Source organism: Vipera berus, assembly GCF_964194415.1.
Source record: "Vipera berus genome assembly, chromosome: 4".
NCBI lineage: Eukaryota > Metazoa > Chordata > Lepidosauria > Squamata > Viperidae > Vipera > Vipera berus.
This window is the reverse complement of record NC_138206.1, coordinates 4,002,202-4,015,325: the sequence shown is the minus strand read 5'-3', so window position 1 is coordinate 4,015,325 and position 13,124 is coordinate 4,002,202. Positions and strand designations below refer to the sequence as shown.

At 45.7% G+C, this 13,124-nt stretch overlaps 1 protein-coding gene across 3 annotated transcripts in view; it reads left to right on the top strand.

Annotated features, from left to right (window-relative positions):
* MYO7A (myosin VIIA) overlaps positions 1-13,124 on the top strand; it is a 95,355-nt gene that overhangs the window by 32,150 nt on the left and 50,081 nt on the right. For all 3 annotated transcript variants that reach the window (XM_081327789.1, XM_081327791.1, XM_081327790.1), the window contains exons 15-18: positions 3,194-3,352; positions 3,880-3,972; positions 7,248-7,342; positions 10,451-10,535. In XM_081327789.1, the coding sequence (XP_081183915.1) occupies positions 3,194-3,352; positions 3,880-3,972; positions 7,248-7,342; positions 10,451-10,535 (432 nt within the window). The remainder of the gene's footprint in view (positions 1-3,193; positions 3,353-3,879; positions 3,973-7,247; positions 7,343-10,450; positions 10,536-13,124) is intronic.

Here is a 13,124-nt window from a genome sequence, read left to right as displayed (position 1 = left end):
CCTTCCTTCCTTCCTTCCTTCCTTCCTTCCTTCCTTCCTTCCTTCCTTCCTTCCTTCCTTCCTTCCTCTATGTTGGATCCTAACATCTATAATTCCCATTCCGGAGGGCCTTTGCCCGTGAAATCAGAAATCGGCTGGGTCAGTAAAAACTAAATCGAAAACAATTCTTCGGAAAGGATGACACTTCTGTGAGCGAGGGCTGAGACGGGCAGGAAGCAGAACTTCAGGAAACCGGAATAAAGAGTGGAAAGTTATCTCTCTCACACCAAATGACGTCGCAGGGACGGGATGTATCGCTCTGTGTTGAGATGAAGGAAATAAGAGGGTTGATTGTTATTGTTGTTGTTGTTATTGTTGTTTAGGTGCCTGTTGTTTTTTTTTCCCCCTGAAAGTGAACCTTCATGGTACAAATTGTTTTTTTTGGAACCAGGGCAGTGGGAAAAGTCATTTTAAAAGGAATTATTGCAGGCAATGTGAATCCATGAAGGCAGCCAAAGGATAATGAAGTAGAACTATCCTTGTGAATTAACCTTGTTCAGGTAGTCCTCGACTTACAACGCGTGGTTTAGTGACCGTTCAGAGTTACAACAGAACTGAAAAAACGGACTTCTGACCTTTTTGGCAATTACAAAGGTTGCAGCCAACCCCCTGGTCACGTGATCAAAATTGGGAGGCTCGGCAACTGGCATGCACTTATGACTGTTGCAGCGTCCCCGGGGTCACGCGATCCCCTTTGGCGACCTCCTGACAAGGAGAGTCCGTGGGGGAAACCAGATCCACTTAACAACCATGTTTCTAACTTAGCAACTGCAGTGATTCGCTTAAGAACAGTGGCAAGGAAGGTCGTAAAATGGAGCAAACGTCACTTAACAACCGCCTTGCTTGGCAAACAGAAATTTGGGGCTGAATTGACAGTGACATGAAAGCCGTGTTCATATCTCAGGGGCTGCCCCAAAGAAGAGGGAGTCAAGCTATTCTACAAAGCACCCGAAGGCAGGACAAGAAGCAACAGATGGAAACTAGTCAAGGAGAGAAGCAACCTGGAACTAAGGAGGAATTTCCTGACAGTGAGGACAATTAACCAGTGGAACAACCTGCCTCCAGAAGGTGTGAATGCTCCAACACTGGAGGTTTTTAAGAAGAGACTGGGCAGCCATTTGTCTGAAATGGTATAGGGTTTCCTGCCTGAGCAGGGGGTTGGACTAGATGACCTCCAAGGTCCCTTCCAACTTTATGATTATGATTGTGATTATGTTATGATTGTGATTATTATTTGTTGTCGTAAGTCGAGGACTTCCTGTACTTGAAGCAGGATATTAAGGGATGGCTACGGTCCGTTGCTTGAAAGCCCCTATAGCGGGAGACCCCAACTCTCAAATCGTTCGCCTGGCCAACCCATTTCCCAAAACATGTACAGCTAGTCCTTCAGTTATGACCAGAATAGAGCCTGCTCATCACGGTCAGAACTGTCGTAAACAGTCGTTTATGACTGTTTTGCAGTGGTTGTTAAGCAAAGATGGCGGTCGTAACACAAATGTAGCGGTCATTATGTGAATGCCACGGTTGTTAAGCGAAACAACCGTTCACTCCGGGTGTGGTTTTGCGTGAAACAGGAAAGCTGTCATAGAAACGAAGCCCTGTGATTTATTTCCTTTTGATCTTTTCATTATTTTTCACCTGTTTTTATTGTTTGCAAGCTGCCCAGAATTACTTTGTACTGAACATGGGTGGCATAGAAATTTAATTAAGTTTAATTAAGTTTAAGTTAAAGGTAGTTTAAGTTTAAGTAAGTTTAAGTTTAAATTAAAATGAAGATTAAGTTGTTTAAGTTTAAGTTGTCTGAGTTAAAGTTAAGGTTAAGTTGTTTAAGTTTAAGTTATTTAAGTTAAAGTTGTTTAACTTTTTATCATTTGCAACCTGCCCAGAATTACCTTGTGCTGGACATGGGTGGCATAGAAATTTAATTAAGTTTAATTAAGTTTAAGTTACAGGTAGTTTAAGTTGAAGTAAGTTTAAGTTAAGATTAAGTTGTTTTAAGTTAAAGTTTAAGCTTAAGTAAGTTTAGTAATTAATGGGACTGCGAGGCATGGCTGTAAAAATGCAGCCAGGCTGCCAAGTGCTCAGAGTTCTGTCATGTGACTGCTTGCGGGAAGCGCGGCCGTCGGAACTTTGAATCCGGGTCTTAAGTTCTTTTTTTTCTAGATTGCTCGTAACTTGAAGTGGTCCTAAGCCACCCATCGTAAGTCGAGGATTATCTGCGTCCCATACCTCATCCTCTAACTGTATTTCAACTCATTGGACTGAATTCTGTATTCTTAACCACCTCCCATTGACCTTTTGAAGAGACTGGACAGCTATTTGTCCAGAATGTATCTCCTGCTCGAGAATGGGGTTGGACTAGAAGACCTCGAAGGTCCCTCCCAACTCTCCTGTTATTCCATTCAATGGGAGAGAATATATGTAGCTCACAGGTGAACTGGGAAGTCCTTAGTACTCTCTGAACTGGGCATATATTTTGTAATTCTGCTGCTATATTGTCCTTCCTCAACACAGGAAGCTTAACAACTTTAAGATATGTGGACTTCAACTCCCAGAAATCCCCAGCCACCACGCGTGGACTTCAACTCCCAGAATTCCCCAGCCACCCTGCATGGATTTCAAAACTCCCTGAGCTGGCTGGGGAATTCTGAAAGTTGAAGTTCACACATGGTGGACTGCAACTCCCAGGATTCTCTGGGGTTCACCAACCTGGCTGTGGAATTCTGGGAGCTGAAGTCCACGTATCTAAAAATTGAGAATCCTTGCCCTAGAAGAGGGATCTTCAAATGTGGCCTTTTTATGACTTGTGCACTTCAACTCCCAGAATTCCTCAGCCAGGCAATCTGGCTGGGGAATTCTGAGAGTTAAAGTCCACAAGTCATGAAGGGGCCATAGTTCCCTCACGCTGGCTGAGGAATTCTGGGAGTTGAAGTCCACAAGTCATGAAGGGGGCATAGTTCCCTCACGCTGGCTGAGGAATTCTGGGAGTTGAAGTCCACAAGTCATGAAGGGGCCATAGTTCTCCCATGCTGGCTCAGGAATTCTGGGAGTTGAAGTCCACAAGTCATAAAAGGGCCAGATTTGAAGACTCCTGCCCTAGAAGATTCTTCCTATGTTATCCTGAGAAATTAAAAGCCACTTTTTCTCTTTGTAGTTGTTTGATCGGGAGCTTTGCGTCCGCCAGCTGAGATATTCCGGGATGATGGAAACCATCCGGATCCGCAGGGCGGGCTATCCAATCCGGTATACTTTTGTGGAATTTGTCGACAGATATCGAGTGCTCATGCCGGGGGTCAAACCCGCCTACAAGCAGGTAGAGCTGGATAATCCTATTTAAACCACAAAAAAACCCCCCACCATTCCTTGCCGGCCACTTCTGTTGCTAAGTGAGACATTCGTTAAGTGAATTTGCTCCATTTTCTTGCCATTTTCAACCCTGCTTTCTGTAATCAAGAGGACTAACAACTTGGCTTTCATTTTTCCAGAAGTAAACACCGTGTTTATGACCAAAATATTGTTCAAAAGGCAGCTCCATGACCATGGGGGGAAGCCAGAGTCGCTTAGCGTTCATGTGATTCACTTAACGTCCCCTGTGATTCGCTTAACCAACCAGGCAAAATAGTTGTAAAATGGGTGCAATTCACTTAAACCCCCACCCCGCCTTGCTTAGCAACAGAAATTCTAGACCCCTCCTGAGTTTGTAAGTCTGAGGACTACCGACACGTTCATAGACTTGTTCTGTTGGAAGGGTCCTCAGTGGTCATCTAGTCAACCTCCCCACTCCCCCACCCCTGGTTTTGTGCAAGGTTTAAAATCCGTTCTCTCACTAATTTCTTCCAGGGGGATCTGCATGGAACCTGCCAACGCATCGCTGAAGCTGTCCTGGGCAGAGATGATGACTGGCAGATTGGCAAGACAAAAATCTTCCTAAAGGTAGGGTGGCCGATTATTTCAAACTCTGATCAGACTTCAGGAAGAAGGAAAAAGAGAAGCGGTGGCCACTGAATAACAGAGTGACAGAGTTGGAAGGGACCTTGGAGGTCTTCTAGTCCAACCCCCTGCTCAAACAGGAAACCCTATACCATTCTAGACAAATGGCTGTTGAGTAGAGTAGAGTAGAGTAGAGTAGAGTAGAGTAGAGTAGAGTAGAATAGAATAGAATAGAATAGAATAGAATAGAATAGAATAGAATAGAATAGAATAGAATAGAATAGAATAGAATAGAATAGAATAGAATAGAATAGAATAGAATAGAATAGAATAGAATAGAATTACAGAATAGAATAGAATAGAATTACAGGATAGAGTAGTAGAGTAGAGTAGAATAGAATACAATAATAGAATAGAATAGAATAGAATAGAATAGAATAGAATAGAATAGAATAGAATAGAATAGAATAGAATAGAATAGAATAGAATAGAATAGAATAGAATAGAATAGAATAGAATAGAATAGAATGGAATGGAATGGAATGGAATGGAATGGAATGGAATGGAATGGAATGGAATGGAATGGAATAGAATAGAATAGAATAGAATAGAATAGAATAGAATAGAATAGAACAGAATAGAATAGAATTACAGAATAGAATAGAATAGAATAGAATAGAATAGAGCAGAGCAGAGCAGAGCAGAGCAGAGCAGAACAGAACAGAACAGAACAGAATAGAATAGAATAGAATAGAATAGAACAGAGCAGAGCAGAGCAGAACAGAACAGAACAGAACAGAACAGAATAGAATAGAATAGAATAGAATAGAATAGAAAATAGGGAATAGAATAGAATTACAGAATAGAATAGAATAGAATAGAATAGAATAGAATAGAATAGAATAGAATAGAATAGAATAGAATAGAATAGAATAGAATAGAATAGAATTACAGAATAGAATAGAATAGAATAGAACAGAACAGAGCAGAACAGAACAGAACAGAACAGAACAGAACAGAACAGAACAGAATAGAATAGAATAGAATAGAATAGAATTACAGGATAGAGTAGTAGAGTAGAGTAGAATAGAATAGAATAGAATAGAATAGAATAGAATAGAATAGAATAGAATAGAATAGAATAGAATAGAATAGAATTACAGAATAGAATAGAATAGAATTACAGGATAGAGTAGTAGAGTAGAATAGAATAGAATAGAATAGAATAGAATAGAATAGAATAGAATAGAATAGAATAGAATAGAATAGAACAGAACAGAATAGAATTACAGAATAGAATAGAATAGAACAGAACAGAACAGAACAGAATAGAATAGAACAGAGCTGGAAGGGACCTTGGAGGTCTTCTAGTCCATCCCCCTGCTCAAGAAGGAGAACCTATAGTCCTATACCATTTCAGACAAGTGGTTGTCCAGTCTCTTCTTAAAAACCTCTTTTTCATGCTGCGTTTATGCTGTTTCTTCCCATTTTTCCCCATGGGGGTAGCTTTTGAGGTAGGGACAAATATCCAGAATTGGAGATTTTTGCCCATCCAGACGGAAAAAAACAGAAGTCAGTTGAATCCATTCCAACTACAATCTGTTGCTTCCTTCTGAAATCCCTCCTTTATCTCGTGTTCAGCTGTTGAAATCCCCCTTTCCAGAAAGCCTTATCAGCGTGGTGCAGTTGTGTTGAGCAGGAAGCTTGGAAATCTACAGCTCAAAAGGTCTGCTCAGATAATTGGCTCAGTCTGGAAAACAGCAGATTTTATTTTTCAGCCATCTGGGAAGGTATCCCGCAAAGAAAAGACAAGGTGAAAAGTTTTCAGCTTTAAAAAGAAGTGGTTTCTGCTCGAAATTCAGAACCCAAGTGCAGTTGTGGGTTTTTTGTTCTTTTATGCCTGAAGAATATCAGAGGACGCTCATTTAATCAACCGATGGAAGCCAATCAAGGAGAGAAGCAACCTAGAACTAAGGGAGATAGTGAGCACAATTAACCAGTGGAACTGCTTGCCACCAGAAGTTGCGGGTGCTCCATCACTGGAGGCTTTTAAGAAGAGACTGGACAGTTATTTGTCTGAAATGGAATAGGTTCTCCTATTGAATTGAGGCCTTTGAACTCTGGTGCTGGAGAAGACTCCTGTGAGTCCCTTGGACTGCAAGGCGATCAAACCGGTCAGTCCTAGAGGAGATCAACCCTGACTGCTCTTTAGAAGGCCAGATCCTGAAGCTAAAACTCAAATCCTTTGGCCACCTAATGAGAAGGAAGGACTCACTGGAGAAGAGCCTCATGCTGGGAAAGGTGGAGGGCAAGAGAAGAAGGGGACGACAGAGAATGAGGTGGCTGGATGGAGTCCCTGAAGCAGCAGGCGTGAGCTTAAATGGACTCCAGAAGATGGTAGAGGACAGGAAGGCCTGGAGGAACGTTGTCCATGGGGTCACGATGGGTCGGACACAACTTCGCAACTAACAACAACTCCTGCCTGAGCAGGGCGTTGGACTAGAACAGGGTTCTTCAACCTTGGCAACTTGAAGACTTGTGGACTTCCACATTGCTGGCTGAGGAATTCTGGGAGTTGAAGTCCACCAGTCTTCAAGTTGCCAAGCTTGCGGACCCCTGGACTAGAGGACCTCCAAGGTCCCTTCTGAATAGCTTGCCTCCACAAGTTGTGGGTGCTCCAACACTACCTTCGGAGGCCTGGCAACTGACTCGTATTTATGACGGTGCCAGCATCTCGAGGTCACACGATCTCCATCGCTAACCTTCCCTGGCTGGCTTCCAAGTCAATGGGGGCAAGCCAGATTCACTTAAGGATGTCACAATTCACTTAACAACTACAGCTGTGGCGAAAAAAGGTCATAAAATGGGGCAAAGGGAAATTTTGAGCTCCGTCGTGGTGGTAAATTGAGGACTTCCTGGAATGGCTCTTTTTCATTCCCCTCTAATTTCGAAATTAAAAAGGCATGTTTTGTGTGTGGCACACAGGCGGTGACCGCAAGCCATCTTTCCTGCCATTCAACTAGGAACTAATCATTGTTAATCCACAGCTAGATATATATATATTAACTGGGGTTTTAATTGTATTTTAATTGTAATTGGGGTTTTTAGTTCAAGGTTAGTGTAATCATTTTAATCGTTTTTAATTTTTGTAATTTGTTGTATTGTTTTTAAAAAACCTTGTGAACCGCCCTGAGTCCTACGGGAGAAGGGCGGTATATAAGTCTAATAAAATATAAATAAAATAAATATATATAAATATATATATATTTTTTCCCCAGGATCACCATGATATGCTGTTGGAAATTGAGCGGGATAAAGCCATTACCGACAAGGTCATCCTTATTCAGAAAGTCGTTCGCGGATTTAAAGACAGGTACCCGGGAAGCTGGCTAATATTTCGTGGTGTGAAACGTAACCTGGGAGTTATTAATTTGTGACCGTGGTTGGGAAGGTTTTCCGTTTCCAAGGAAACCTCGCATTATTTCCTTTCTTCTGTGTGCCATGGAATAAGTTCAACATGAGCCGTGGTGGCGCAATGGTTAGAAATGGCAGTAATTGCAGGATAATTCTGCCCACTGCCAGCGGTTCGATCCTGACCGGCTCAAGGTGGACTCAGCCTTCTGTCCTTCCGAGGTCGGTAAAATCAGGACCCGGGTTGTTGGGGGCAAATATGCTGACTCTGTAAACCGCTTAGGGAGGGCTGTAAAGCACTGTGAAGCGGTATACAAGTGCTATTGTTAAGGAAGGAAGGAAGGAAGGAAGGAAGGAAGGAAGGAAGGAAGGAAGGAAGGAAGGAAGGAAGAGGAGGGAGGGAGGGAGGGAAGAAGGAAGGAAGGAGGGAGGGAGGAAGGGAGGGAGGAAAGGAAGGAAAAGAAGGGAGGGAGGGAGGGAGGGAAGAAGGAAAAAAGGAAGGAGAGAGGAAAAAAGGAAGGAAGGAAAAGAAGGGAGGGAGGGAAGAAGGAAGGAGGGAGGGAGGGAGGGAAGAAGGAAGGAAGGAAGTAAAAGACGGGAGGGAGGGAGGGAAGAAGGAAGGAGGGAGGGAGGGAGGAAAAGAAGGAAGGAAGGAAAAGAAGGGAGGGAGGGAAGAAGGAAGGAAGGAAAAGAAGGGAGGGAGGGAACAAGGAAGGAAGGAAAAGAAGGGAGGGAGGGAAGAAGGAGGGAGGGAGGGAAGAAGGAAGGAAGGAAGTAAAAGAAGGGAGGGAGGGAGGGAAGAAGGAAGGAAGGAAAAGAAGGGAGGGAGGGAAGAAGGAAGGAAAAGAAGGGAGGGAGGGAAGAAGGAAGGAGGGAGGGAGGGAGGAAAAGAAGGAAGGAAGGAAAAGAAGGGAGGGAGGTTAGAAGGAAGGAGGGAGGGAGGGAGAAAAGAAGGAAGGAAGGAAAAGAAGGGAGGGAGGGAAGAAGGAAGGAGGGAGGGAGGGAAGGAAGGAAGGAAGGAAGGAAGTAAAAGAAGGGAGGGAGGGAGGGAAGAAGGAAGGAAGGAAGGAGGGAGGAAAAGAAGGAAGGAAGGAAGGAAAAGAAGGGAGGGAGGGAGGGAAGAAGGAAGGAAGGAAGGAAGGAGGGAGGGAGGGAGGGAAGAAGGGAAGAAGGAAGGAAGGGCTGGGGTGGGGCAGTGTTTAGAGTGCAGTATTGCAGGCTAATTCTGCCCACTGCCAGAGGTTCGATCCTCACCGGCTCAACCGTCTGCAACGGTCACTAAGTGAATGATTGTAAGTCGAGACCTACCCGAAAAGTATTCTGCCTGCTGGAGGCAAAGGGTGGGGTGGGTTGTGGGTCCTTTCAACACAGCAGTGGGGGAAAAACTCTAACTTCGGTCTAAACTATAAAGCATGTTTGGAGAGCATTCGGGACTCTGGAAAGGAAGTAAACTTTGTCCTAATTGAAATTTCCGATAAGAGACTCTTTCTTCCTGAATTCAGAAAAACAAGAGTCCACTAAGAAAGAATTACAGTTTTGTGGAAGGCGGCCGGACTAGGCTCTATGTTAACGGATAGCCGCAGGGAGTCCTCAACTTACAACCGTTTGTTTAGTGACCATTCAAAGTTAAAACGGCACTGAAAAAAGAGAGGACCGATTTTCACCCTTACGACCGTCGCAGCACCCTCCCCCCCAAGCTCACCTGATCACAATTCGGACACTTGGCAACTGATTCCTATTTACGACGGACGCAGCATCCCGGAAGTCACGGGATCCCCTTTTTGCGACTTTCTGACAACGGGGGGAAGCCAGATTCACTTTACGACCGTGTTACGAACTGAACATCTGCGGCGATTCACTTAACAACTGTGGCAAGGAAGGTCGTAAAACGGGGCAAAACTCCCCGAACGTCTGCCTTGCTTAGCAACGAAAATTTGGGGTGGGGGGGTGGGGCCCTGGATTGTGGTCCTAAGTCGAGGACTGCCTGTGCTTTGCGGACCTAATTTGAGGACGTGCGAAAACGACCTTTGAAATGTTGACATTTGACCTCCTTAGCACGTAACTCGTCCACATTGTCGACTCGTTGCAGCTTTGGTGAGATTCTCTCTGCGATTGCAAGGAGAAGAAAAATTCTTGGGCCGCAATATTTGCCGCGAGCAAGGCACGCTTTTTAAAAAAGCCACGTTGGGCGGGGTGGGTGGGTGACCGCAGCTGCGAACGTTAAGCTCTGCACCCTTTGTAGGTGCGCTGTGCCGTAAGGTGTAAAAAGAAACCAGCTTTTCTTTTTTTTTATTGAAAAGTTTTTCAATACATTTTATCTTTAACAACCCCTCCCCACCCATCCTCCCCTCCCACCCCTACGCAACCCTCCCCCCTCCCCTTGCCCCCTCCCCGTCCCCGACTTCCCAGAGCTAAATACAAGGTATAAAAGTAAAAACAATCATAAACAGCCATATGCTAACAACAATAAACTATTAAGTCTATCACACTCTAGCTCTTATAAAATGACTACAAGCAATACAAATATCGCATCAATACTTATTCAAATGCTAAATGAAACTTTTTAGTCCCATATTTATTCTGGATGTAATCAATCCATTTTTTCCACTCCGTAATATAACGTTGTTGCGAATGGTCTTTCAAATACGCCGAAATCTTCGCCATTTCCGCCAGGTTAGAAACTTTTAAAGTCCATTCAAAAGAAACCAGCTTTTCATCAGGCCATCCTGGCTACGTTTTGACCACCACCTTCCGAACGCCTCTGATCCGAACAAACCAAACAAACTTTTGATTTCCGCAATTTCAGGAGTTTGCGCCGTTCGCTCAATGACTCCCGTGTCGACGTCCCTAGCTTTTCTTTTTTTCCTTGTTAATTAAGGGCAGCCCACTTCATTACTGGATGTTGGGTCTTTCCCGAGCTTTTTGTGGTTTTCCTCCAGACCTCTCCTTCCCAGCGTAGGTAACCCCACCAGTTTGTGGGGGAGTGAAGTGAAACGGAAGGAAACGGAGCGGATACAGACTCTGTCCGAGGGTAAATGGCCTCAAACCGATATTGCCATTTTCTTCCCAGATCCCATTTCTTGAAAGTGAGGAACGCAGCGCTGGTGATTCAACGGAATTGGAGAGGCCACAACTGTCGGCGAAACTACGAGGCTGTAAGTATCTCTGGATGTTGCCCTTTGCCTCCTTCAACTGCCAGCCGATGCCTTTTTTTTTTTTACTGCAAACCTGCATAGGGAGGAGGACTCTGCCACTAAGCTACGATCTAGCCATCTTGGGTTACCCTTCCACACTCCAATGTAGTGGAGGGTTGTTTAGAGGAGTGAGCACAGCCTAATTTAGTGGCTTTATTTTTGTGTAATTTAGTCTAGTAGTTTAATGGTATATACGAGGCAGTTTAGTTTAGGGCAGGGGTCCCCAACCTGCAGAGCCGTGGCTTGCTGGCCACTGGGCCGTGGAACAGGCTGGCCAGTGCACGTGCATGTGTGTGCATGCTCACCGCCCCCCCCATTCGTGTTAGTGCCGCTGCAGCTATGCAAATGGGGCACCGTGTGGCGAAAACGGCACCGCAGCTGTGCAAACAGGGCGCAACATGGCAAAAACAGGGCACCGCAGCTATGCAAATGGGGCACCGTGTGGCGAAAGCGGCACCGCGGCTGTGCAAACAGGGCGCAACATGGCAAAACCAGGGCACCGCAGCTATGCAAATGGGGCACCGTGTGGCGAAAACGGCACCGCGGCTGTGCAAACAGGGCGCAACATGGCAAAAACAGGGCACCGCAGCTATGCAAATGGGGCACCGTGTGGCGAAAACGGCACCGCGGCTGTGCAAACAGGGCACAACATGGCAAAACCAGGGCACCGCAGCTATGCAAATGGGGCACCGTGTGGCGAAAGCGGCACCGCGGCTGTGCAAACAGGGCGCAACATGGCAAAAACAGGGCACCGCAGCTATGCAAATGGGGCACCGTGTGGCGAAAACGGCACCGCGGCTGTGCAAACAGGGCGCAACATGGCAAAAACAGGGCATTGCAGCAATGCAAACGGGGCGCCACGTGGCGCTAAAACTGGGTGCAGCGTGAAAAAGGGGCGCTGTTAGGTCCCGTGCGACAAAATCAGGGTGGTGCTGGCAAGTGTCATGCAGGCGCTAACACCTCTCCATTTGCATCACATGTGGTCATGGCCCTGTTTTGTGTGTGTGTGTGTACGCGTGCGTAAAATGCTTCCCCCTCCCTTTCCCTCCGGTCCGCCAACTGAGAAAAAGTTGGGAGACCTCTGATTTAGTCCTTGGCTTACAACCACATTTGAGCATCCAATTTCTGTTGGTAAGCAAGGCAGTTGTTAAGTGAGTTTTGCCCTGTTTTATGACCTTTCTTGCCCCCCCCCCCCGGTTGTTAAGTGAATCACTTGCACTTGTTAAATTAGTAACTCGGTTGTGAAACGGGTCTGGCGTCCCCCATTGATTTCGCTTGTCATGACGTGACCCCAGGACACTGCGACCGTCGTAAAGACGAGTCTGTTGCCAAGTGCCTGAAATTTGATAACGGGGGATATGGGGATGTTGTGATGGCCGTTAGGCGTGAAAAACGGTCATAAGTCCCCTTTTTTTCCCAATCCTGTCGGAGGTTCGAAGGGTCACTAAATAAACGGTTGTAAGTCGAGGGAACCCGTCTAGTTTAGCTTGTTTTTTTTTCCCCATGGAGAGCTTTAAATAGCTTCCAAAAGACAGTCTGGTCTAGTGGTGAGTGCACCATGCAGGAATTAAGGAGTCGGTGAGCTCTTGTGAAAAGTTGTGACTTGAGGACTCCCTGTATTATACAGATAGTCTCTGACGTAAAATCGTTCATTTAGGGACAGTTCGGTGTTACCACGGCACTGAAGAGAACAACTTATGACCGTTTTTGCAGCATGATCACGTGATCAAAGCTCAGAGGCTTGGCAGCTGACTTGTACTTCATGACAGTTGCCATCCCCTTTTGTGACCTTCTGACCAGCAAAGTCAAATAGGGTGACTTATCAACCGCAGCGATTCACTTAACAATTGTGGCAAGAAAGGTCGTAAAGTGGGGCAAAACTCACAACTGTCTCAGTTGCGGTCGTAAGTTGAGGACTGCCTGTATGGACTTACCTTGGCTTTTTCTTGCACTTTTTCAGGCTCTCCTTGAACCAGACACTGTGTGTGTGTGTGTGTGTGTGTGTGTGTGTCTCCAACCTTAACAACTTTATGACTGGTGGACTTCAACTCCCAGAATTCCTCAGCTGGCTGAGGAATTCTGGGATTTGAAGTCCACAAGTCATGAAGGGGCCGTAGTTCCCCCATGCTGGCTGAGGAATTCTGGGATTTGAAGTCCACAAGTCGTGAAGGGGCCATAGTTCCCCCATGCTGGCTGAGGAATTCTGGGAGTTGAAGTCCACAAGTCGTGAAGGGGTCATAGTTCCCCCATGCTGGCTGAGGAATTCTGGGAGGTGAAGTCCACAAGTCGTGAAGGGGCCATAGTTCCCCCATGCTGGCTGAGGAATTCTGGGAGTTGAAGTCCACAAGTCATGAAGGGGCCATAGTTCCCCCATGCTGGCTGAGGAATTCTGGGAGTTGAAGTCCACAAGTCGTGAAGGGGCCATAGTTCCCCCATGCTGACTCAGGAATTCTGGGAGTTGAAGTCCACAAATCTTGAAGGGCCCATAGTTCCCCCATGCTGGCTGAGGAATTCTGGGAGTTGAAGTCCACAAGTCGTGAAGGGGCCATA